The 25049-nt window shown below is 40.9% G+C and overlaps 2 protein-coding genes across 3 annotated transcripts; one reads left to right on the forward strand and one right to left on the reverse strand.

The window, feature by feature from the left end:
* The first annotated feature begins 443 nt into the window (after nucleotides 1-443).
* On the forward strand, nucleotides 444-14860 carry arhgap42a (Rho GTPase activating protein 42a). Of its 2 annotated transcripts, none has more exons than XM_041951935.1 (24): nucleotides 444-985; nucleotides 3343-3438; nucleotides 3548-3609; nucleotides 5395-5466; nucleotides 6949-7050; nucleotides 7150-7260; nucleotides 7918-8022; nucleotides 8519-8648; nucleotides 8799-8899; nucleotides 9224-9333; nucleotides 9446-9524; nucleotides 9698-9737; nucleotides 9846-9908; nucleotides 10019-10093; nucleotides 10172-10259; nucleotides 10339-10397; nucleotides 10570-10675; nucleotides 10852-11011; nucleotides 11101-11245; nucleotides 12287-12988; nucleotides 13073-13235; nucleotides 13478-13549; nucleotides 13647-13726; nucleotides 14175-14860. In XM_041951935.1, exons 1-24 carry the CDS (start codon nucleotides 832-834, stop codon nucleotides 14261-14263), a joined length of 2964 nt encoding a protein of 987 aa, XP_041807869.1. In that variant the 5' UTR covers nucleotides 444-831; the 3' UTR covers nucleotides 14264-14860. The 2 variants fall into 2 exon arrangements, with proteins under 2 accessions (XP_041807869.1, XP_041807870.1); XM_041951936.1 differs by having other exon boundaries at nucleotides 6952-7050.
* Nucleotides 14861-15402: 542 nt separating this feature from the next.
* trpc6a (transient receptor potential cation channel, subfamily C, member 6a) lies at nucleotides 15403-25049 on the reverse strand. The gene is made up of 14 exons (XM_041952065.1): nucleotides 24887-25049; nucleotides 23339-23667; nucleotides 22992-23124; nucleotides 21982-22282; nucleotides 21019-21204; nucleotides 19897-20061; nucleotides 19563-19800; nucleotides 19258-19485; nucleotides 18469-18733; nucleotides 17383-17578; nucleotides 16208-16408; nucleotides 15941-16000; nucleotides 15776-15851; nucleotides 15403-15654 (listed from the first exon to the last, which is right to left on the reverse strand). Exons 1-14 carry the CDS (start codon nucleotides 25024-25026, stop codon nucleotides 15524-15526), a joined length of 2649 nt encoding a protein of 882 aa, XP_041807999.1. The 5' UTR covers nucleotides 25027-25049; the 3' UTR covers nucleotides 15403-15523.

Here is a 25049-nt window from a genome sequence, read left to right on the forward strand (position 1 = left end):
TTCAACTGACATCATTTTTAACTCTTAGCTGACTGACTTCAAGCACTTTCACTTCAAGTACTTACACATCCTGCTTCTTTTATCACTCAGCTCAAGGGACAAACAAACTATTTTCCATTGTTGACTCTTCAATCTCTTTAAGCAATTTCACTTCAGATTTAACACTTCAACTGAATTTAGAGCTTGCACATGAACTGAAATTCATTTCAGGACTTCCATTTTATCTGCCATTTAGGCCTCTCTCTGTACTGCCACTTCGGCTTCTTTCAGTGCTTCAACTTCATTTGCTTTAGTATCTTTGAACTCAAATATTATTGCCATGGACGTTAGAAAAGCTCCAGAAACAACTTTGGCTCACTTTGCACTGATTTCAGCACGCGCCAGCAGGAGTCTCCCGTTCCCATAGTAACAAGCCTTCATTCAGAGCCGTATGTAGAGTTAGCAACACGGGCTCCGCAGACAGAGTTGATTCGTCCGACAGTTGGCTCTACTGCTTTCTTTCTGGCGACTGTCGGTGTTTTTTCAACTAAAAAGCCGCAAAGAAGACAAGGAGACGTTGTATTTTAATATAGTGATTTAAAAAGGCGAAAGCAGCAGCGGAGAGCTCGTCGCATAGCTTAACTAAACTCTATCGGACAATCCGCTGTGTTGCGGTGTCCGGAAGTTCTAAAGGGGAAAAAAGTGAGCGAGGCTTGAAAAGAAGGGAGCGGATAGAAACATCTGACCAGGTTTCTCCGAGCGCATTCAAACACCGTTTTCTCTCGTAAATCTCACCGAGGGGAGCGCCTGACTTTAGGTATCTGATAATTAGCTGTGTGGATTAATTTATCGATGGGTCTGCCGACGCTGGAGTTCAGTGATTCTTTCCTGGACAGCCCGGAGTTCAGAGAGCGACTGCAGTGCCATGAGATAGAGCTGGAGCGCACCAACAGGTTTATAAAAGACCTCATCAAAGATGGAAACATGCTCGTTTCTGCGCTCAGAAGTGAGTACACGTTGGTTAATTACTTGTTTTGGGGGAAAGTGCGTGTTTCAGTAAGTTTCTCAAACAGTTGCAGGGTCTGCTGTCTGATAACAGAGGGCAACCCAAGGCCATCAATACAAACAGAGCCAATGTTTAGCCTACATTAGACTCACTTAATAACTTATTACATTTTATCGTGTTTGGCGGTATGAGCAGCACAGCTAGGTAGGTAGTTACAGGGTTATGTGTAGACTATAGTCTCCATGTTGTGATAAAAGAAAAGATATTTTACTTATCTTCCCATGATAGGGCAAACCTTTCATGTCTTTGTCTGGTTTTGTATGCTATTTTGCAGTTGGGAGAAACTTATTAGAATAGATGTGTGATGTGATCTGAAGGTAATTTTTATGAGGCAGTAAATTACCATTTAGTTTACAAAGATTCAGAAAGTGGTGAAAAATGACAATGATTTGTCAGGGGCCAAGTTAACTCCTTCAGATTGTTTGTTTTGTCTGACTAGTATCACAAAACCCAAAGACAGCCACTTTACAAGTGTGTTAAACAGACACAAGTGGTTGATCCTCACATCTTGAGCGGCATGGAACTTTTTTAGCATTTGTCTTTTATAAATAATGATAATGATTTGTAAATAAGAGTGACAAATCACAGGGGCTGCTAGGGATCCAACAGTTGTGCTCTAACCTTGCAGGTTAATACAACCATGACACAGAGAGTGCCAAAGACTAAACTCATAGATTTGGGTGCATTTACATGAAATATGGACTGTTGTGATGTAGATTCTCTCTCTCCGTTTCAAAACGTCTCATTATTTTGTAAAAAGTTTGTTTGGTACCTTCTTATGACAAAAAAATATATAAAAAGACGAGACGGGCACACTGCAAACAAACGTTTGGTTGACAGGAAATCTGTATGTAAAATGCTGGAGAGCATTTATAATTAGCTGATGAAGACTTTCAGTCTTTGGATTCACCTCAGGTTTAAGCTCAGACACACCTACGCTTTGTGGCTGCCTGTGGTTACTTTGGCTCACCTGCTGCTGCCTGCTAAGACACACATTAAGTGTGTTCACTTTACTCTAACCACTCAGGTGTGTAACAGCATGATCACTGTTTGCTGTAACAGGTTCAACTGTGCACACAACAATGACATCTCAGTCTCCAGAGCCTCCACAATATGATATTACCTCGATACAGTGCTGTTACTATTCATGATATGCAAACATGTCGTTCCTCTTCTTACTGGAAAGTCTCTTCCCAACGGAAAACCATTTCAAAGTCTGGTTTCCAGTGTGTTCATCTCACATCAGCGGTTCAAGTGGGATTTTCAATTAAGACTGAACACCGTCATGCAAATAAGCAACACATTTAAGTTTTGTCGGCATCTGACCACAAACTGTGTGCATCACTAAATGGAAACATACTGCTTTCTGCAGTGTGTAGACTGCTGTACATACGACATTGAACTCAATTCAATGCACATTTAAGATATTAAGAATTAAGGGCCCAATTATTGTTATCATGTCTGTAAATAACAGGTGTATACACATTGATAAATGAAGTGTTTGGCTTACTGACAACTAAGCTTCCAGATGATAATGATCAAAATTACATCCCCGCTTTTCTCCTGTGTCTGCAAACATCACTGATGTAAACAGGCTTTTTACAGCATCAGAAAACATTAATAATGTTTTGATTTAGTTGTGAGTATTGGTACGCAATATGCTTAATTTAGGTTTCCAGTGCTTTTGTCTTTCATGCATTGAACCTGACAGTTCTTTTTGTTGATATCCATGCTGTAATCTGGTGTAAACTGCTGCTAAACGACATTTGAATTGTTTTATCGTCCATGTATAATGCAGTGCTGTGGTTGAAGTAGGACCTCACAACGGCTGACATGCAGCCAGTTTTGGGTGTGTGAGTGAGAGAATGCAGTCTTGTGGAGCCAAGTGTTCATGCACCTTAGACAATAAAAGGTGGTATTAAACTGTATTATTGGAGTGTTGTTTGGACATGTAAACACAGTTGACTGAGACCAAGGCCATAAAGTGGAGTTTGTTGCAGGGTGTGTCAGTTTGTTTATATCAGACTTCGACGCCTTATGGCAGTGGATAATGTGCCAGAGTCTCGTAGGAAAATACATTAGTCATTTATTACAGGAGGGAATAAATCTGCTTGTAGCCTGTATGGTTGAATGGGGAATGGGAGCATTACATTGTGTTGGACCAGTAAAGGCCAAGAGCGTTCTTGTGTATAATGTGGAAATAGCAAAATTATGTCAGTTACAAATAAGTGACTACAATGATTAAATTATTGTACCTGATTTAAGTAACTGAATGAACTTCTGTCTGTTTTTCTCAGGTCTTTCTCTTGCTGTTCAACGGTTCTCTCAGTCTCTGCAGGAGTTCCAGTTTGAATGTATTGGAGATGCTGAGACTGATGATGAGATCAGTATTGGTGAGATGAAAGTGTCCCCCTGATGATCTAGAAAACTAGGAGTTGAGACTGCAAAATGTTTAAAATACCTTAAGTGTTGTCTTTTTGAAGTGTCAAATTTCTTTTACAGCACAGTCCTTGAAGGAGTTCTCTCAGCTGTTGAGCACCATGGAGGAGGAAAGAAAACGACTGGTAAGAAAATGTGTGATTCTGTGTATTTGCTTGAGAGAGTGAAAGAGAGAGACACTGAAGATTAAAGGGTAGTGGTATACAGTAAATAGGTCAACTAACTTAGGAATACATTGTATTTTACACAAGGAAGGTATCTTGAACGCTATAAAGCTTTGCTCTTATTAATTAGATTGATGAGTGTTAACTTTTTCTATTTATCTTTATAAAGAAAGTTAAAAGACAAAAAAAATGAATGAATTTCAACAAAATAATGTTTTTCTCTTTATTCTATAATTTTTCTGTGCATAATTTACATGTAGAAATGTGGTTGTGATTCATATTTATTTGTCAGAAAACCACAGACTTTAGAAAGAAATCATATAGAAACATTTCTCCTTGTTCAAGGCATTTTGCTGTCAGTGACAATCTGAATACACCATTAGACCAAGAGCCAATTCTACACCAAAGTCTGAACCAATAGTTTGCTTTGTCTTTAAAAAAAAACTCACTGTTGTGTTGCACTTTGTCTATTTATGCTTCACTTCAAGTGCATCATGTGCAAAACTGCCTCAGTCACCAGTTAGGAAGTTACAGTGTTTGTTAGGCACCTTTACTAGATGCACAGCTTTGACTTAGTCTCAAGCTCCTGTCTGAATCGGGCTTTCCCACAAGTCTGATTCAAACATTTGTTGGGAAAACGTTGCGATTCAGAAAAAACGTCTTTGACTTACAGACCCTCCATCAACCAGAGGCCTTTGTGTGGGAGTGACTGGAGTCTGGCAAAGTCTGTGTGTAGACAAACCTCTGCGCATGTGCAATGTATATGCATAATACGTTACCGTATGCATAGCCCTGTGTGTGTGTGTGTGTGTGTGTGTGTGTGTGTGTGTGTGTGTGTGCGTGCGTTTGTGGCTGTGTGCATGGTCTGGTTACAGAGGAACCATGTGGAACCTATTCTGCCAATTCCCCCGTGAGACTGTGAGCAGAGCCCTGACTGCCTGGGAAAGTCCATAAAGGGTCCTCTGTGTGTGTGTGTGTGTGTGTGTGTTCTGTCGCTTTCTTTCTGTGTGTGTATGTGTATTTTAATTATATACTTTTCCACTGCAACAATGCTGATAGCTCTGAACCTCTATAACACCATCATTATTGAGTTAAAGGGCAATTCCAGAAAATGGGAAATACCTACTTGTTCAACCTGAAGATAAGCATGAGCAAAGTCTGCAAAATGGTCAATGATCACAATGCTCATAAAAGGAAATAATAAGCCAGAGTTCATAAACTGAGTGTAACACCCTGGGTGTTACTATGGCCTGTGGATATTTGGACAGTTATCCAAGGTGTTCAGCCCTGAACTTTTTGGGTATGTAACCAGGAAGTAAACCACAGATACAGTATATCATATGAGAGAGATTTAATTCCTGAGATCAGCTATTTCACTTTGAACCCTGTTCTCTTGCACAAACATTTCTACCTCTGCTCTTATACAACACATTTATGAAGTAGGTGATAGATCAAAATCATATTGATGTCTTAATTTGAAATGTTGCACAATTTGACCTTTGTCTCAGTGTTTAATATCAACATCCTCTGGAATGGAATGTCAAGAAATTTCTCTCTTTTAGACAAAATTGTCATTAAAATAAAAGACAAGCATCTATTGATCGATCAGATTTGACAAAACTTGTTTTAACAGGCAGCAGCAGCCCTCGTGGACCAGTGACTGAGCTGTTATTTTTGTTGTCGTTGCTGGTCTTGGTATTTACTGTTATGACGCACTGAGCTGACTGCAGTGTTTTCCCCCCTCAGATCCAGAACGCCGATGACGTGTTGATCTCACCACTTGAGAGGTTTCGTAAGGAGCAGATTGGAGCTGTTAAGGTATATCTGCAGTGGATTATTTGCACAAAGTAACAGAACCAGTTAACGTTTGCTTTGACTCTATTTTACATAGAAGAACCACAATTGATATTTAAAACATCACAGTCTCTGCTTAGGCCAAGTTCAGTTCATTAAGCATGTTACGTGTATTAGTTATTGAACACTGTGGGTGGTGATCAGACATCATCCTGCTCTCCTCTGGTCTCAGTCGGTCTCTCAGTCAGTGGTCAGAGAATCCAATTTGTTCAGATATACGATGGATCACAGTCCAGTGTCAGTAACAAGGTCATGGGAACGGACACTGGGAGGAAAGACAGGGAGCGCGTCACAGACAGAGACACAGTTGAACTCAGTATAAACACAAAGTGAGTCTGGTGTCTAGTTTCAGCAGCCGTCTCAAGTCTTGTAATTCACTTTATCTCATTTCTTTCTCTTCGCTGCCTCTCAGACTGAAATAAACAGCGGAGATAGCAGTTCCATGCAGTGGGTAAAAAAAATAGAGCTGGTCTGTGACTAACCCTGAAAATGAAATCATAGCTCACTTCTCAGTGTTGATCGAAGCAACTCCTCAGCCTGTAGAATGTAGCAGGAGTGTGTGAGCAGTACATCCACACACTGATGTTGCTGAGCAAGAAAGAGTGGTTGGACATGTGGCGTTGGAGCTGCAGCTGTTCTGGAAAAAAGCTGTTGTCCTAAATATTTTGGCAGTGTCTCTCATTTAATTATTAATGGTTCCACTCCACTTCCTCATACATTTTTGGTCCATCATAGCTGGAAAGTTTATCCCAAAAACCATCTGAACTTCTGTCACTAGTGAAAGATCAGATACGGAGACGTTGCGCAGGAATTAACAGGATTCCTGCAACCTCACCACAGATTTGTGGCATTTTGATATTTTTAGCAACAGGGGCAGCAGGGTGCTAGGGATGGCTATGCGGTCAGTTGGTTAGACCAGTGCTTTGGTCTAGAATGAAATAACCAAACAATTATTGAATGGATCTCCATGAAATTTGCTACAGACATTCATGGTCCCCACAGGCTAAATCTTATTAACTTCAGTGATCCCTTAACTTTTTGTGTACCACCATCACAAGTTTCACATTTAATATTCAGAATGAAATAGCTTGACAATTACTGGATGGATTTCTGGGAAATTTGCTACACTGAAGGTCCAAATACTTTGGTTTATGATCAGGAGCCTGCAAAACTTATGAAATCAGCCTCTGCTGTACTTTGTGGATGTTAACAGGCTCAACTAAGATGGTGTAGATGGTGAATACTGATAAACATGCAGCCTCAAAGAGATGCTGGTGTGGCTATAAACTACTCTTGTTCTTGAGATTCCCGTAACCTCAAGTAGTGTGATGTAAAAAAGTGTTATGTAAAAAAGGTGAATTTCAAGAGCTTTCATAGCAAATGTAAAAAAAAAAGTTTGCTTTTTATTTATTGGTCATGTCCTCTCGACATCCGTGTTTTCCTCAGCAGGGAAAGAAGCAGTTTGACAAAGAGACAGAGAGGTACTACTCTGTTCTGGAGAAACACCTCAGCCTGTCCCCCAAAAAGAAGGAATCGCATCTACACGAGGTAAACGGTCTAATTCCTAAAAATGCACACCAAGTTCCTCCCACACATGTTAGGTAATAATAAAGTACTGTATATGTGTTGTTGCTGTTTCTGTTGCAGGCTGATTCACAGATGAGTAAGGACAGGCAGGTTTTTTATGATGCATCGCTGCAGTATGTCTTCAAGATCCAAGAAGTGCAGGAGAGAAAGAAGTTTGAATTTGTGGAGCCGGTGAGTTCACACACATACATTGTGATCATGTTTATATGCCACTTTAGCGCGAATCAATTCTATTTTAATACTGGGATACACATTTAATATGTAATACAGGAGGTTTTTTGTCAGTATCAGCCTTTTTTCCTCAAATGTGGGCTTTTCACTTTTTTCTGAGCTGCTGGGCCTTCACAAATCTGACCAGTAGAGGGAAAACATGGTCACCAGTACACAATGTTTCTTCATTGAAAAGTACGACTGACGAGTCTCTTTTGTAAACAAGTCATGCTTGCAGCGAAGCCAATGACCGTGTGTGCATGTAGACATGATCATGGAAAGACAGCTAAGCCAGGTTTTGAAAAACACACATTACACACATTGTTTGGCTGGTGATAAAAATGTTTTATTGATAGATATCAGTAAAGCCCACTTCCTGTTGCTGTAGCAGCACTTCCTGCATGGATATCTCATCCGCCTGAGACAGAGAGGGAAACCCTTTGTAGTAAAGTAAACAAGGGCAGCAAACCAAACAACAGGCTTCGAGTTTTTTTCTCCTATAGAAGCTATTTTGATTGATTGAGCAGATGACTGACAGTCATTCTTTCTAATCCTCTTGTTAGAATCCCAAGCCCCCAGCTAACATTTTTCCTGTGGATTTCTCCCTCTGCTCTTCAGTTATTAGCCTTCCTGCAGGGTTTATTTACATTCTACCATGAGGGCTACGAACTGGCCAGTGAGTTTGAACCCTACAAGCAGCAGCTTCAGTTCAACCTACAGAATGTAAGTGTGTATACCTACTGCAAGCCTCTAGACCCAATCTGAACCTGATATCATTTTTAAAATAGTATTTGTAAATTGTTTGTTCTATCGGGTCTACCTGCCTCTTAAGCCATGAGGAGAAAGTTTTTTAAAGTCAAATTTGGATGCATCTCATTTTACCTGTGCCAAAGAAACCTCACACACCTGATACTCAAAGCATGTTGAAATAAACAATAGGAACTACTTTCAGCCAGTTTGAACAAGGGCTGGTCTAGTACAGACTCATATTTTACTACCTGGACAGCTTTTGTTTGCAAATAAGACATGAATGTACTGCACGGATCATTTAAAAAAAAACTACCTGTAAACTACCTGTAAACTACCTGTAGTAACTTACTTTTTGGACTAAGTAATCATTCCTTGACTAACTAACTTTCAAACATTTTGTATGTTTCTTATAAATATTTATAAAAGCCTCCTTTCAATGCAGTTTCTTATGCATATGTTTGTTGATAAGGCTCGCAATAACTTTGAAAGTACGCGTGCTGAGGTTGAGAGGCTGATGAAGAGGATCCAGTCTGCAGAGGAAGACTTCAAAGCCCCCACCTGCTATACCATGGAGGGATATCTGTACATACAGGAGAAACGTGAGATACACAAAAGTCATATTTTCTCAGCCTCGTTCTCTCACTTATGTAGTGAAGAAAATCAAAAGACAGAATCACATTACCAGACTTCATTTTGTTTAAACTCATGCACAAGTGCACCTAAATGAAGATGTGTGTCATATATTACAGGTCCATTGGGGAGTGTGTGGACCAGATACTACTGTACTTATCAAAAAAGTTCCAAGATATTCACCATGAGCAACAGAGAGTCCAAACCAGCCAGCAGACAGGTGAGCTGGTAGCACACAGTGCATAGTTTTTATGTTTTCCACCTTCCACACAGCCATTTGTTTCTGTTCTAGCATTAAAATCCACCATGAAAACCTGAGTTACATAATTGTCATAGCATAATGTTGTTGTAAGCAAAGGATTTCTTTTGTTGTTGAGTTTATCTCACATTGAAAAGTAGGAAATACGTAGTCGAGGGACTAAAACTAAAAGTACTGAGCAACACTGTTTCTTCATTACAATATCAAAAGCTCAGTCTTTGTGAAAATCCTTGATACCACCATTTGCGTATAGTGCATATTGCAAACACGTCTCCCTGTTGACAGAACGGCGTGGTGAATGGCCCACCCGAGATGTTCAATCTGCAGTCGTGTGTCAGGAGGAAGAGGGATTCAATCGACAAACGCTTCTGCTTCGACATCGAGGTGGTGGAGAGGTGAGAGGGAAAGATGTGTGTCCTTAACACATGACTATCTATGAAATGAATAAATTGAGATATGGCTTCTTTTGGATTGTGCTCAGGTAAAATGATCTCTCTTTCTTTGCAGACACAGCGTCATCACCCTGCAAGCTCTCTCTGAGGCAAACAGGCGGCTGTGGATGGAGGCAATGGATGGAAAAGAACCTGTAAGAATATGCCCATCATTAAATACAAAAATACTATATATTTATAATTAGAAAGTAATGGTAGCCAACCTGCATGTATGCATGCACACTATATTAAAAATTATTATATGTATTGTACTATTGTATTGTTTGAAATGTCATACTGAAACATAATTTATTCTATCTTTGTTCAGATTTACACTCTGCCTTCTTTGCTGGGTAAAAAGGAGGAGAGTAAGTATCCTAATACATGTTTTTTTCAGAAGAGTCTGTTTATTAACATCTATGGATATAACTGCTATGTACAAGAAGTGTAGGTAAAACTGTGTGTTCCTTTTACAGCATTTCTCAACGAAGTGGGCCTCAACTTTGTTAAGAGGTGTATCGAGCTAGTTGAAACAACAGGTACCCCTCCTCCTTAAAATGTTCTTATGAGAGAAATAATTTTAATGAGTATTTATTGTATACATTGTTGATTTATGATGAATGTAAATCGTGTCTGTATGTGTGTGTAGACATTAACACCTTGGGACTGTACAGGATTGAAGGCTCGAACTCCAAAGTGCAGCGGTTGATGAAGAGTGTGTTTGGTAAGAAAGGCCGTCTTTTCTTCTGTATGGTGTGATCAGTCATTGCAGTTAAATCATTTGTTATCTGCTCTACTGTAGCATCCACAGCTCCCGCTAACATGCAGCTCGACGCAGACAACTGGGACAACATCACCACCATCACCAGCGGCCTAAAGAATTATTTCAGGTAACTTACAGTACAAAGCAGTCTTTTTGAATAACTCTTCTCATGATTAATGAATTATTGATTTCTAATGTGCATGCAGGTGTCTGGCAGAACCACTACTGACCTACAGACTGCATAAAGAATTCATAAAGGCTGCAAGTAAGTTCTTTTACCACCTCTTTCAAAACACAAAGTACACACAGCACAAAGTGTGCAAAGACACAATCTGTGGTTATTTCATATGTGTTTGGATTGAATTTGCAAACAGAAGCACATACCCTATCGCCACTGGATCATATCCTTCCCTCTTTACTCTTTCCTTGTTCCACAGAGCATGATGACCAGAAGTACAGAGTGAGAGCAATTCATGCACTTGTTCATAAACTACCAGAAAAAAACAAAGCAATGTTGGACCTCTTAACAAGCCACCTCCACAAGTATGTACGCATGAACACACACTGTACTTTTATTGTTTATTGTTATTGTTAAGAACAGATCTCAAAGAAAACCAGATTAGCAGATAAAAAAACAGTTCACAGTTTATTTAAACGCTTTTTACTTCTCTTATATGATTTAAATAATGCACGCTCATCATGTGCATGTGTGTTCGCAGGGTGTCCTGTCACAGTGGCCAGAACATGATGACTGTGTCCAACCTGGGGAGGATGTTCGGCCTCACGTTGATGAGGTCTCAGGAAGAGACGGTGGCCGCCATGATGAACATGAAGTTTCAGAATATTGTGGTTGAGATTATCATTGAAAACCACCACAAGGTAGACTTAAAAATACACACACATGCACACACACTCACATAAACATACACATACACACACCTCACATGTACTCTGTATGTTCCTGCCAGATTTTCAGTGAGGCCCCAGACTTGTCAGTGCCGCTATCTCCGTCCTCTCGGTCGACCCCTCGGAGGAACAAGGTCATCTGTCTGTCATCAGGAAAGAGGAAGGCCCGTCTCTACTCGCCTGCTCTCTGCCTGGCAGATAATGACAGTGAGTTTTTACTCCATTTATTTGACAGCTATACCTGCTAGTTACTTTTCAGATTTAGAGAAATTAAAAAAAATTGTTACTTGTCTGTGAAAAACATGTCTATAAGATGGTAGCAGTTCCACCAGAGTGTGATTTACCATTATGGTTTAATTACCTGATTAAGGCCCAAGGAGGTAAAATTGTCCAGCACGTCATAAAAAAGCAGAGATTAGAGACTTGTCAAAGAAATTAATACAATTTTATGTATAAGAATTCAGTTAATCATCTCAAGACTCCTCAGATTTATCTTTGTCTTAACCATTAGACTAAACTAACTATAGTTGTTAAAACAAGCCACAACTCCACCAGCTACAAAAAATGCTACTTACATTGATGCCTTAGTGTTGACAATCTAATAATGTCATATTTAATAATAGATCAGTCACAGGGGCCATTTTTCTGCTGCTGACCGCTTTCACATTTTATACTCACACATACTCACATTTTAAGCACATTTTGCAGATAATAGCTATGCAATTTTTCCTGTCCTGGACTTTGACTTGTAATGGAGTTTTTTTACATTGGGATATTGGTACTTTAAAATCCAAAATAAATTCCCACACTTATTTTAATCAATTTTCGAAGACAGGAAGTGTACCCATAGATTTTCAAAGGTCACACAGAGGAGCAACATTTACACTGAGGAGCTTAAATTTTTGCGCATAAATACAGAAAAATCTCATCTGACATTTACTTTGTAATCAGCAACTCACCTTTGATCAAGAGTCAAAAGCCATGCTTGAGCTTAATGCTAACTTCTGTATGCTAACATGTGCAGGTAATGTTCACCATGGTCGCCATCTTGGTCACAGGTTTTTGTTCTTCTGCCAGGGCTGATGAGAATATAATTAGTTTTGTTTTCCAGTCAGGGGAAAATTATTGCAATTCATCCTCTGGGGTACATGAATGTGTGTACAAAGGTCATGGTTATGATATTTCAGTCTGGATTTAAGTGGTGGATAATATAAACAACTGTAGTGTGAATGACATTTCTCCCCCCAGGTGACACGTTCAGTAGCAGCTCCAGCACGACGCCGATGGGCAGCCAAGAGTCTCTGTCCTCACACTCCTCTGAGAAGAACGGATTCTCTCAGACCTCTGGTCCGTCCTCTCCCGCCATTGAGCCAGACTTGTCCACCACAGCACAGGTGTCACCTCCTGTGGCGTCCTCCTGTTCCCCGTCCCGCAATTCCTCAAACGGGAATGATCAGAAACACTCGACAGATGTCGCCGCCTCCCCCCACCTCACTCCTTCTTCCAGGACTTCCTCCCAGCTTACTCCAGCCCAGCTAACTTCCTCTGTGTCCTCCTCCATGTCCTCCTTACTTTCTGCAGAGAGGACTCTGTCTGTCAAAGAAAATTCAACTGCCTCCATGTCTTCTGTAAAAGAGTCAAGGTCTCCCTCTGTAGCCTCCTTGTCCTCCGCCTCCATCCAGCACTCTTCAGTGGAGCGCGCCTCCTCTCTCAGGGAGGGTCGACCTATGCAGAGAGTGTCATCTGTGTCCTCTGTGAAGAGCACTCATTCAGTGGATCAGAGAAATGCCTCCCCCACTGTGACAGAAACCAGAGTGACAGACTCCACCTCTCCTCAGCAGTGCAGGAAAAACTACAGGACTGCGTCCTCCTCCTCTTCCTCGTCCTCTTCATTATTTCCATACCGGCTTTCCACATCTTCCTCTCTCACCTCCCTACACATCTCTGAGGGTGCGTACATCTCTGTAGGATAACAGTGTGGAAAGTTCACTTCCCTGTTTATGTTCGGTTCTGAGATCTTGTGTTTTATCGCAGATTACAAAAGCTGTTATGGATCAGTACAGAGTCTCATGTCGCTGGAGCCACAAGAGGCAACACGCACACGGAAAACTTCACACATTCGCTGTGGCTCTGATATAATGGGAAAACGCTCTGCAGCCATGACGTCCAGCAACGGCTACCAGAAGCCTGGATCAGTGTGAGTCTGTCGAAAACTGATTTTGCACTTTACCCTGTGCTCCAGCCTTTCATCCATGCTATCAGAGGAGAGCATGGATCAAAGGCCTTTAGCTGGTTGCTCAGTCCTATGAATTGTGCTGATTGATTAGATGCTAAGAGCACTCTCTCTCTCTCGCTCTCTCTCTGTCTGTCTCTCTCTCAACAACTGGACATTATCTCAGGAAATGTATTCAGAGCCAATATTGTATTTGTGTATTACAGATTATCAGTCAGGCTGCCGGAGCGTGAGAGTTCAGTGTTCTCCTCAGCATTAGACATATGTTCCTCTGGAAAGTAAGTTGACTTTGTGGTTGTTTGTGACACAATGCTCGGTAAGTCACTTCCTAAATCATTTTTTAAAAACTGATTCAAATCTCTTTTTTTCTCATAGGGAAGCAAAAGCTCTTTACTCCTGTGAGGCAGAGCACAGCCATGAGCTCAGTTTTCCACAGGGGGCGCTGTTCTCTAATGGTAAGAGAAGCACACATCGGTTTCATTTCCTGAGTGATGTCTGGCCCCATTTACATCTGGTATTAACATTTGATCTGTGTTTGGGTATTTATATAGATAATGACATCCGATCCTTGGGTAATGACATCCGATAAAAACAAATACTCATCCAACCCACAATCAACTTGTAAATACCTACTGCTAAACCTCTTATAATCTTTATTTCTTCCTATTTATTTTGTAATCTCTCTTAGAATTTCTTAACTGTTAACATTTCCCTCAAAATATTAAATCACCATAAAGGTAGATAAAATGTTTTCACCCACTTCATAGCAACAATGATTCATAAGTGGGACAGCTGCAGTTTCCTGACAATATATTGTATTTTGATTGCACAGATAACTGTAAACAGCTGAAACTGATTGTTTTAGGTCCCTGTGTTGACTTGCTGTATTGTTTGTGTCTGCAGTGTACCCGTCAGTGGAACCAGGTTGGCTTCAGGCGACGTACAAGGGCAAAACAGGCCTCATACCTGAGAACTACATCACATACATGTGACGACCGATGATGTCGTCACCGCATCACTGAGTAACACAAAGAATGGATTAGTTTAGACCTTATTGATCTCACAATGGAGAAATTCACTCACAAAGATCTAACTTAGACTGTAGGGATCCACAGTGCAGTAATGCAGTAAAACTCTGTGCTGCTGATCAGATGTAATATATTTATCATGTAACTGTGACTGTTATTATCACTGAACTACTGGGGCAGGATATGAATGATGTAAGTACTGTATGTATCCTGACTACTATATGTATTAACATATACATAAAATCAAATCTGACTTCTCTTCCATTCACATGTGAAATCTTCACTTTTTTAACATAATTAGCTCCTATCTTATGTTTGTGTTCAGCGATCTCGCTGCAGTTCTGAGAACATTATAAATACATGAAATGTGTCTGGAAGGTACATGAAAACACTATTTTTCTATCAGTGTTGGTAATTTATGCATTTGTAAGTGATCATATTAATGTTATAGCTGCATGTCCAGAGATAACCTGGAACAGTATGAGCTGGTGGTCAAAGATTGAATCCTATCATAACGCCCTCTTCCTACTGTCTGTCAGTTTTCAAGCTGTCCTAATAAACACTTCCCTTAAAAACAGCAGTTTGTATATGTAGATTCAGTTTGTTTCTTAGTATTTTGCATGTTTCGTATGCGTTTTTCTCAAGAAATTTAGTTTTCACTCAAGACATCCCTGTTATTTTGCACACCACAGTTAAAAACAATATTTTTGATGTATTTAATCATTCATTATAGTCCAGACATGAGCACTGTGTGATTTTCTTGGCATGGTTTTGTAGGAGAAACCAAAGTAATTTGCAAACTATATGTCCTCATATTACTAAATGTTTTAACAGGTGAGTGAATGTTGTTTGTCCAGATTAAAATGATCATAATAGACTGTATTTTTGGTCGGTACGAGAGGACAGAATGGTCCCAAAATCAAAATAATAATAATAATAATAATAATAATAATAATAATGATAATGATAACACTAATAATAGCAATTGCAATCTCAAATTATTAAGATTAAATTTTCACAAATTCAAAAACTGCACTTTGTGTGCAGTAAGCATATAAATGACACTGAATCATTCAATTAGCAAGCTGCATTTTAATTTCATATTCACATACATACTCTCTTACTTTATCGTATCAATTTCTGTACTTTATCTACATTCAATGATAGAGAACAGGCACTTTAAGTCTGTACAGTTTTATGTACAAATCGGGATGACAGGCAGTGCTACTCTGAAGGTGTACTGATCTCTCCCAGCCTCCTCAGCAGTCCGTCCAGTGTCTCCATGTTCTGTGACTTCTCCTCCAGCAGCTCATATCGCAGACTGGAGATGTCCTGCTTTATCTCTTTCAGCTCGCCTGATGAAAAACAAACACATAGCAGAAAAGAAAAAGTTTTAGTAGCATTGTTCCTGAAAAATGGTTATACTGTAGCCATTGAAACAAGTTTTCAATTTCAGTATCATTCTGCTGATTGAACCTTCAGTGATCTCGTCACTCTCTCTGTCTGCTCGGGCTTTGATGATGTAACGCTTTATCAGTCGCTTCATGATCTTCTGCAACCAGTGATGAAAGAGAAATGTTGTTAACAATAGTATCATGAGAAAAAAATATGTTATTTAGACTCTACTCAATAAATAAGTACCTGGTATCTGGTTGGGCTGGTAGAAGCACCGAATGAACCTGAATTTTTGCCTTCTCCGAGCTGGAAGATTAAGATGAAATTGACTTAATTGAACAGAATTGAGACCTTTATTAACTGTGTCTTCAGGTCTGAGGTGGAGCCTGTGGTGCAGCAGTGACTCCACTGGGAGGTGCTCAGACACTGCCTTTAAAGCTCCACTAAATATCCTGGTTTTATGATTATTACTGAGAGAGGAAGAGATTAGAGAGGATGCACAGGGAGTGGTACCTGGTCGAGCTGGGTCCCAGCTTTCTCCTCACTGTGACCCGCTGCGTACTCCAGGAGCAGGGACTTGACGGCCATGGCCAGTCCCAGGATAGATTTTGGACTGGGGACCAGGTTGAAGGGCACAGGGAGCGTCCGCCCCTCCTCAAAATAGGAGAACCATAGCTTGGCTCGAGCAAATTTCCATTCAACATCAGCATCATCCTAAAAAAAAAGAGGGAAACAAAAGAGAAGAAAATGGAGGGAAGACTGGAAACAGGGAAACAGCAGCACCCCTTCAGCTCAGTAACAATCACATTAATTACCTGCTTCATGTAGTCTGTACAAAAACCAAAGTATAAAAAAGACACGTTGTGGGTTTACAGGGAGTTATGTCCCCAACTATTTCTTGGTCTTGAGCAGGAGACTTCAGGAAATCACTGCTCCAGGCCACCGAGCCAGGCTAGCTGTTTCCCCTATCCCCAGTCTTTATGCTAAACTAATCAGCTGCTGGCAAGCTTCATGCTAAGCGTAAAGACATTACAGTGGTACAAGATCTTCCTATCTATCTCTTGGCAAGAAAGTGACTACAACCCTTTCTCAAAACATCACAGTATTTTTTCAGCAGATTCTGTGAAAAGAAATTCTGCACCTCAGCAACGTGCTCATATGATCTGCAACACAAATGTTTAAAAAAGTATTGACTGCTCTTGGCAAGTGAAATGAAACGCTAATACAAAAAACACTGAGGCTGTATACAATCAAATACAGCCTCAGTGTTTTTTATAGATGATGAAAATGGGTTTGTTTTGTACAAATCTACAAATAGGAACTATTTTTGATTCATAGTTACAGTACATATCTTTTGATATCAGTTTTGTTTTGACTCTTTAGAATATGGGATTTTACTCTTATTTTACTCTTATCGTATGAAGGATTATTGGGAGTGTTCTGGAGTGTCAACTCTAAGTCTTAAGTCTTACATCTCAATGTATCATGTGATCCTCATTTTAGTGACAAACTAAAAAATTGTGGTTTAAATTAAGTTTAAATTACATTACTCCTCTCCTGTCGGAAGGTCTGAAAATATTCTAACTGCGGAGTATTGTATGTGCTACATGTGAAGCTTTCTCAGGCCTCTCTACATATTTGAGAGTGTTCATCTGAAGCACATGATGATTCACTATCTGATGACGAACCTCAATCTCCTGGAAGGAACTGTTAATCATGGCGATGAGCATGTTGAGCAGCACTATCACCATGGTAACGTTGTAAACCCCATACAGCACGTAGCCAATGTTCTCGATGAATTTGTGTCCGTTATTGATCACGACAGACCTGACCTCGGACAGTCCAAATATAGCCCAGAACAGCGTCTTGAAGCTCTCCTCCAGGCTGGACAGATGCACAGAGAGGGAAATGGAAGGAGACGAGAGGACAGTTATTTTTGAATTCAGACAAACCATTAATCATCAGAGCGGAGTCATTAAAGAAGATCTGTGAGAAAAGCAACGGAAGACAAAAAATGTTTTTTTTTTCCCTCAGGCTGTTTTCTTACAGTGTTCAACCCAGAGTTTATAATATTGCTCACCAACTTCAAAGCATATCATACATTTTTAGATTGACTTACAAGCAGCCGCTGACATCCATTCATTTTACTAAAGTATGAAAATCAGCTTGCAGAGACTAAAAACGTTCTTAAGAAAGGTAATCCATCATGTCATATTTATTTTGATTTTATTACAGCTGTGTGAAAAGGCAAAGTAAAGGAGTGGTTTCCAACCAGGAGGTCGGGACCCCTGCAATGGGTAAAGAGGTCACATGATTAAAGAGATATGAAACATCTCTTTAAGTCCCTCAGATGAAATAATCTGAGAAGGAGAAATCACTTTTTGGTTGTACAGCTGAAAATACAAAGGCCATAACCTAATACGGAGACCAACATAGACACTGCTTAATTATAAAAGGTGTCAAGTCACAAAATATTGTTTTGATAGTATGTTTCAGTAGTTTCCAAACCAAGTTTCAATTTCTCAAATTAGCACATACCACAAATATTAGAAATTTGGGTTCTGGGGCCCGAGGGGAGCGATTTTGCCTGTTTGGTTTTCCAACCTTCAGAAAACTGATTCACTTCTGAATTTTGAGCAATCTTTAAGTCTGAAGCTGATTTTCATACCTGAAAAAAAAAAAATCCACTTGCAGTGATGTCACATGCACAGCTGCTGGAAGGGATGAAAAGCATGTGTGAGCTGATGAGTGTACTGTAACTGTGCACGTCTCACGTGGTGAAGGCGTCATTCTGCTTCGCCCCCAGGTAATAAGAGTAGAGGTTGAACATGCCGATCATGAACGCCAGAAAAACCAAGATGAAGATGACCATGAACTTGAAGATGTCCTTGACAGTCCTCCCCAAAGAGATCTGCAGCGGGCCAAAGCTCTCATTGGCTGGGAGGATGTAAGCAATCCGAGAGAAGCTCAGCACCACCGCGACCGCGTACAGGCCCTCCGACACCAGCTGGGGATCTGACGGCAACCAGTCGATACGTGCTACAAAACCAGAGCACAGTAAACTTCAGCAACTCTACTTTGACTTAGGATTCAAAAAGCAAGTCTTAGAGAGGAGGCTGCAGGATATTTTTATTAACTTGCTTACATTAGGACGCCATTAGCCATTTCAGAGATACTGTATGTAACATAGCCACTGGATCTCATCTTATTATGATCATATATTATACAGGATTTTAAAAAATACCCAAAATGTTGGGTACTTTTACCTCTTCTGGCCTCTCTTGAATATCAAATACACATGTGCAAATGTGTGACTGAACCAAATTAACTGCTACTCAGATTTGCCTTCAAAAAAGCTACTTTTGTAGATTTGATGAGTCTAAAATTCGTCTTTTTTATTGAACTTGAAGCTCAGACAGAGACTACTGGTGTTTGGCGGCCATCAGTATGTCCAAAGCCATCTCAGCTCTAGTAGAACATGTGCTCCTATGTACTGTATGCTCACACATGAAGTACATGTATTCAAAGTGTGGTGGTCTGTTAGTGTGTGTGAGCATGCTCACCCAGTGTAAAGTAGTGTATCTCAGGAGGCAGCGTGACATTAATCAGTGTGGTGTGGTGTCTGTGTACATAGGTCTGGGCTAAGCCAGCGTGTCTCAGAGTGGAGAAGCGGCAGCTGAAGGAGGCGAGGAAGATTGCCAGCATCCCAAAGTCCAGGAAGTTCCACGGTTCCATCAGGTACTCCCCCGGCCCTTGACTCCAGATCTCCTTCACCTCAGCCCAGATCATGCCTGCAGCAAGTCAAGTGGTGAAATACACAGGATGGCATGATGAGGACTCTCCGTCATCGTGATCATCTAATGCTCACCCATGACCCATGAAATGATAAGGATCTCCATCCACGTGAAGGGCGTCGTGGTCATGCGGTAGAGCAGCAGCGGGTCGAACTGGGATCCTCCGGGGTGCTGATGGTGGGTCATGTTCGGCAACAGGGTGGTGCCCGCGAAACGGTCAGCGGCGTTCAGGATCAGAAGACCCAGAAAAATTGTGAAGGATGAGGCGTGAGCCACAAACTTCATGAAGGGGCTCCGCATCACCCTCCCCACCTGAGCGGGAGAGATGAAATGACAGGAGGATGAGAGGAAACGCCCTGCTGGGAATTTCATGCCAGCAGATAATAAATGTTAAGAAATGTTGCATACTCTGCTGCACGGAGCGATCCAGTAAGCCACAGCCAGGCCAGGCAGTCCTATAGCCACCGCCAGCACCACCAGCAGTTTGACAGCAGTGGTTTGTTGTCTCAGGCCAGGCAGATTCTCATACCAGATACTCAGCAGCTGTTGCTGGCAGTTAGGATGAGCCACAAACTGAAGGTGTAGACGTTACAGGGTGGGGAACGGGGACATAAAGGGTGGTGAGAGAACAAGTTTATTGTTTCTGTGAGGTATGAACAGTAAATAGTCTGATCCTAACATTATGAGAGGTCCGAAGAAGAGAGAGAATCATCTGATGCAAACAGGTTGAGATTAAATTAATAATTAGTCATTATCAATTAGCCCAGGCTGCTGTCTTCAAAACACGAGAGTCAGAGCCAGAGCAGGTTTATTTTGTCTGCTTGAGAAATGACTTCAATGGTTAATCGATCACCAAAATAGCTGAATGGATTTTGTTTTCTGTCAGTCTACTAATCAATTAATTTTTCAGCCTTACAAACTAGTCTCTGAGTATTACACGAGACATCCTAAAATAGAAAGACAACTGAGTCAACTCGAAGCCTTTATCAAATATCTTAGCAATCAAGGTCTGTGCAGTTTTTTATTGACTACAATACCTCATGCCTAAAATCTCGGTCTCCTCGAGTTTTTACCCATCGCCACAGCTGCATTACCACATAAATACACAACTTAATAAAAAATAAGACAGTGATTAAATATTCACCCTACAGGGTTTCGGATGTATGTAATGTAACGTATTAAAATTGTCACACTACCCACCAACAGCAAGGAAAATCTGATAGTTTCCCAATACTTATTTCTAATGAATTTTTACTAAATAAGTGCTCTTTTCATTTGTTTTTGTATTGCATTATTTTGTGCAGCAAGCACAGTTTTAGTCAATGTATTGATCTGAGCTGTTCGATTAGACTTCTTTCGCCTACAGAATGTTCCTGTCTGTTGCCTGAGAATATCAGAGTATACCAAGAGAAAACCTCTTTTTTACATTTATGTGGTGATCTTTTTCCCTGCTACTTTTCCCGTTATGAGGAATGACAGTGAATTATTTTTCCTGTCTCTGTGTCATTGCCTATTTGTGGACATGCTAACCTTTTTGAGTTCGTACTTGATGGCTAATTTGAGCCGTGTGAGGGAGGGGCGACCCGGTACATCATAGCTGTCTTCAGAGTCCATTTCTCCACTCAGTATGGCGTCCACCTCCTCAGTGCTGCGACACAGATCCAGAAGGCCCACCACGTAGTCCTTACACTGGCTCGACAGGCAGCAGTAGTCGTTCTGCAAACAAAATGAGGAATGTGCAGCGGTGAGTGGAACATTTAAGATGTGTTGCAGGGCAGATGCTGGAGCTATTAATGTAGCAATGGAGCATGTAGCTCTGTCGCTATTACAGCACAATAGTACTTCTTCACATTACTTTGAAGGAATTGCAATCATTTCCGTAAACAAGGCATCCAACGAATAAAAAGCCAGCTTTTTGTGGAAAATGTGGTTTTAAGGGAAATATGGTCATCATTTGAAGAGGTAATGCCGCCAACACTGGTATAGATAGATAGAGGTCTGCAGTCTTCATGGCCCTTGTCGCATCTACACACCAAGATTTCACAATGAAATTATCCTTAAAACCTATTAGTTATGCCACTAAGACATAAAGTTGCTGATATACGCAGAAAAGTGGGCGTCATATTTTCTTTGTGTGAGCAGTGCATTTGGACTGATGCATTTAACTATTGTACAGTACCTGTAGTATACTGTCCTATCTGTAAGTCTAGTCACTCATCTGTTTCTGCTTCATCTCTTAAGGCTAATAAAATCTTCCTGTGTATACTGGCTGCGTTTTCTGGCAGCTGGTTGGCAGCAAAATGGCGAATACAGCTTTGGTGTACTTAACAATGGTTTTCCGGGCACGTGCACGGTAGCGCTAACAGGATGTGAGCAGTGAATCCAGAAACTGCAAGGCAGACACATTTTGCTGGACTACGTGTGCATCATTGGTTTTCTGTGATCCCAGTGCCTCTGGCGGTGATCCTGCAGGATATTCAATAACGGTTGTACCTTAAATTCTTTCTCAATATTAGCCAGCATGGCCAGTTCGTTGCTGAGCTCCAGGGCTGCCAGCACCGGGTCCTCATTGGAGAGGGAGAGGTAAGCAGGACTTGCGAGTCCTCGGTAGGCGTTGATCCTCGATCGTGAGTGGCTGAAGGAGTCAAACTGCTGCTGGTAGTTACAGGAGTCGCAGCCACAGAAGTAATCATGAGGAGGATCAATGCGAGCCCCTTTATTCAGCAGGGTGTAAACTATCTCGTACTCCTGGCAGTGCGCTGCAAGGATCACTGGAGTAACATCATGAGAGAACCTGTGGGAGTGTACACACACATAAATCCATCACTATTATACATATTGTGTATTGTTATACATAAATCAGCATCCACATATGGAGCAAAGCCATAGGTGATGCATCATGCTGCAACAGCTAACTAGCATCAGCTGTTTTTAGTCGTGCTTCCTCATCACTGGCTCATTCACCGGCTGTTTGGCTACCAGCTGACAGCTAATGTCCAGTCATCTTCATACAGGCGCACACTTATAACTATGCTGTTTGCCACCAGCAGCTCCCTCCGACACATCAAACCCTCTTGGAATTGTTGAGTTTGCTTCAAGCAAATGTTCTTGTATATGTTTGTTAAAAGAAAAGTTTGACATTTTTGGAAATATGTTGAGAGATTAGCCTACCACGGTAAATAAGACGCTACCACCAGCAGCAGGCTAATTTAGCTTAGCACAAAGACTGAAAGCAAGCTAGCCTGGCTCTGTCCAAAGCTAAAAACATTTGCCTAATTGTTTTATATCTCGTTAGTTTAATCTGTACCAAAACAAGTGTAAAAATGGCAATAAATCATTTTACAGGTGCTCATGTGAGTAGCTATGTCTTGGCCACTGCCGCCAGGCAACCAGCAAAGACAGAAAGTTACTGGACTGAAGGCTTTGACTCTGAATTTCAGTGCAGAATCTGCTGTGTGCAGTTGTTTTAGTTTCTCGGTTTCTCTGCCTTTTAGCTGTCTTACCTCGTCCCGTCCTCATCATAAGCATAGAAGTCATCCAACATGTCTGCTTGAGCGGGGCTCGCTGTCAGACGATGGGCATCTCTAAACGCCGGGTGACACAACAGGGCCTCTGTGATGCGAACGTAGCCTTTACCTGTCCCACACAAACACAAACAGAGCAAAGCTGGTGGTGTGTAGTTCGGCTGGTCCCTGCTGTGACAGCCTTACCTCCGCGCTTAGTGGAGCATGAATCGCCAGGGAAGTTTTCCCACTAGTCTTTGTTTTTAAAGGTGTTTAAGTATAGTTTTTTGTTGTGATGGCTCTACGTGCACATAAAGTAAGTGGTCTTGTATTTTGGTACATCTTACTTATGGCTAACAGGAGGGCGTCACCCACTCTGGACAAATCCTCCCTCCCCAGCAACAGCTCTGTCACCTCCAGATGTTCGTTGGCCACAGCCAGTTGCAATGCATTCTGGCCCATGTAGTCCACGGCATTGACGTTCAAGTTGGGCACGTGGAGCAGCATGCGCCGTACCTCTGGTATGTTGCCGTACTCCGCCGCCTCCAGGAAACGCTGCTCAACCTCTGACAGGCTGATTGAAGGGGCTGTGAACATGTAGGCAGGACCACGAAGAGCCTGGCGTCGTTTAACAGCACTGAGACGAGCCAAGAGCTGTCTCTCAGAGCTGCTGTGGCTGCCAGAGAGATAGGAGGCATAAACACAGTATATACAGTAATGTCCACATGGTAACTTGCACACATGGAGGTGAAGCCTTTTGAAAAACACTCTTCAATTACTCTGATCTCAGTTCCACCTCCTACTACTAAGATATTTGCTTTTCATTGGCTTTTCATTGGCTGACCCTCTAAAAATATCTAAAAATCTGTTGTTTTTATGAGGTGAACTAGTGAGTGCTCTGGTTTCTGACAGGAAGAGGTCAAAGGTGATTTGAGTTAATATACACAGAGTGCCACTACAGTCAAATACATTATTCATAATCAAACAAGGACCTCTTTATAGTTCTAGTCTCAATATTAGATGGTTATTTTAGACATTACTGTAATTAACCATGTTTGGATAACAATCTAAAAATAAACACAAACAGAGATTAAGTGTCCAAGGCAGTATAAAGTATAAAAGGAAATATTTCAAGCTCTGATGCACAAAAACTACAAAACAATTCTGCAAAAATAATTCTAAAGACATTAAAGGCACTAGTTATTAATGACATTATGCTGATGGACCATTTATTGATTGGCAAAAAACATGATCTCTTTTTCCGAGTAACAGCAATGTTGGAAAGTAAAGTATAGAAATGTAAAGTGTAGCATTTGTATAAAATGTAGCATTTGTATAAAATAATATAGAAGACTCTGAGGGGGTTTACATGATTAAAAATGTATTAAAAACACTAAGAATATCATTTGACCTCCATCAACTGTTTTTAATGCACTTTAGATTGTCACACCGCGACATAGATGAAGAAAACAGTTTCTAAATGATTATACGCTGCTACTCACATGTTGAATTTAATGAAGCTTTAATTGGATTAATTGAAATTCCTATTTCATTGCCATATCTTATTATCTTTATCAGTGTAACAATATCTTTCATTATTTTACGTTCTCTGCCATCCTGATGCAACATGAAATTTCATAGCTATACCTATTTGATTATATACTCGTTCTACAATGTTAAATTCGTATCTGAATTTAACTGATACATGTCCAGAAAGATTCACGTATGTATCAAGGACGCTACGTTCAAATTCTGTAAATAAGCCACTAAATGTTGTACATAATTGTACTATTATTTTAACAGAACCTGCAGAACGTGGAAATGTGCAGATGTAGAACACACCTGGCCACTATGCGCACATCTGGCCGTGTAGGGGATGTAAATGAAAGACCTACCCGAGGCATCGTCCAGGGCAACAGCTCTCCTCTCCAAAGTCATCGTACATGAGCAGGTTGTCACGGCTCCGAGCCCTGGGGCTGTCGGTGTAGTCCACAGGTCGGCTGTTATGATGAACCGCTGCCAGTCTGTGGTTCATCCTGGAGGTGATCTACAAGAGAG

Source organism: Chelmon rostratus, chromosome 14 (assembly GCF_017976325.1).
Source record: "Chelmon rostratus isolate fCheRos1 chromosome 14, fCheRos1.pri, whole genome shotgun sequence".
In the NCBI taxonomy this organism is placed as follows: domain Eukaryota; kingdom Metazoa; phylum Chordata; class Actinopteri; order Chaetodontiformes; family Chaetodontidae; genus Chelmon; species Chelmon rostratus.

Bases quoted from the DNA above. Each gene is read 5' to 3' on its own strand.
- trpc6a (XM_041952065.1), bottom strand. From the start codon at position 25,026: ATGAACCACAGACTGGCAGCGGTTCATCATAACAGCCGACCTGTGGAC. The intron at 23,668-24,886 runs GTAGGTCTTTCA...TCTCTCTGGCAG, and splicing joins TGCCCTGGACGATGCCTCGG to CCACAGCAGCTCTGAGAGAC. The intron at 22,283-22,991 runs GTAAGACAGCTA...ACACTCCCACAG, and splicing joins TATGATGAGGACGGGACGAG to GTTCTCTCATGATGTTACTC.
- arhgap42a (XM_041951935.1), top strand. From the start codon at position 832: ATGGGTCTGCCGACGCTGGAGTTCAGTGATTCTTTCCTGGACAGCCCG. The intron at 7,261-7,917 runs GTGAGTTCACAC...TCTGCTCTTCAG, and splicing joins AGTTTGAATTTGTGGAGCCG to TTATTAGCCTTCCTGCAGGG. The intron at 13,727-14,174 runs GTAAGAGAAGCA...TTGTGTCTGCAG, and splicing joins GGGGGCGCTGTTCTCTAATG to TGTACCCGTCAGTGGAACCA.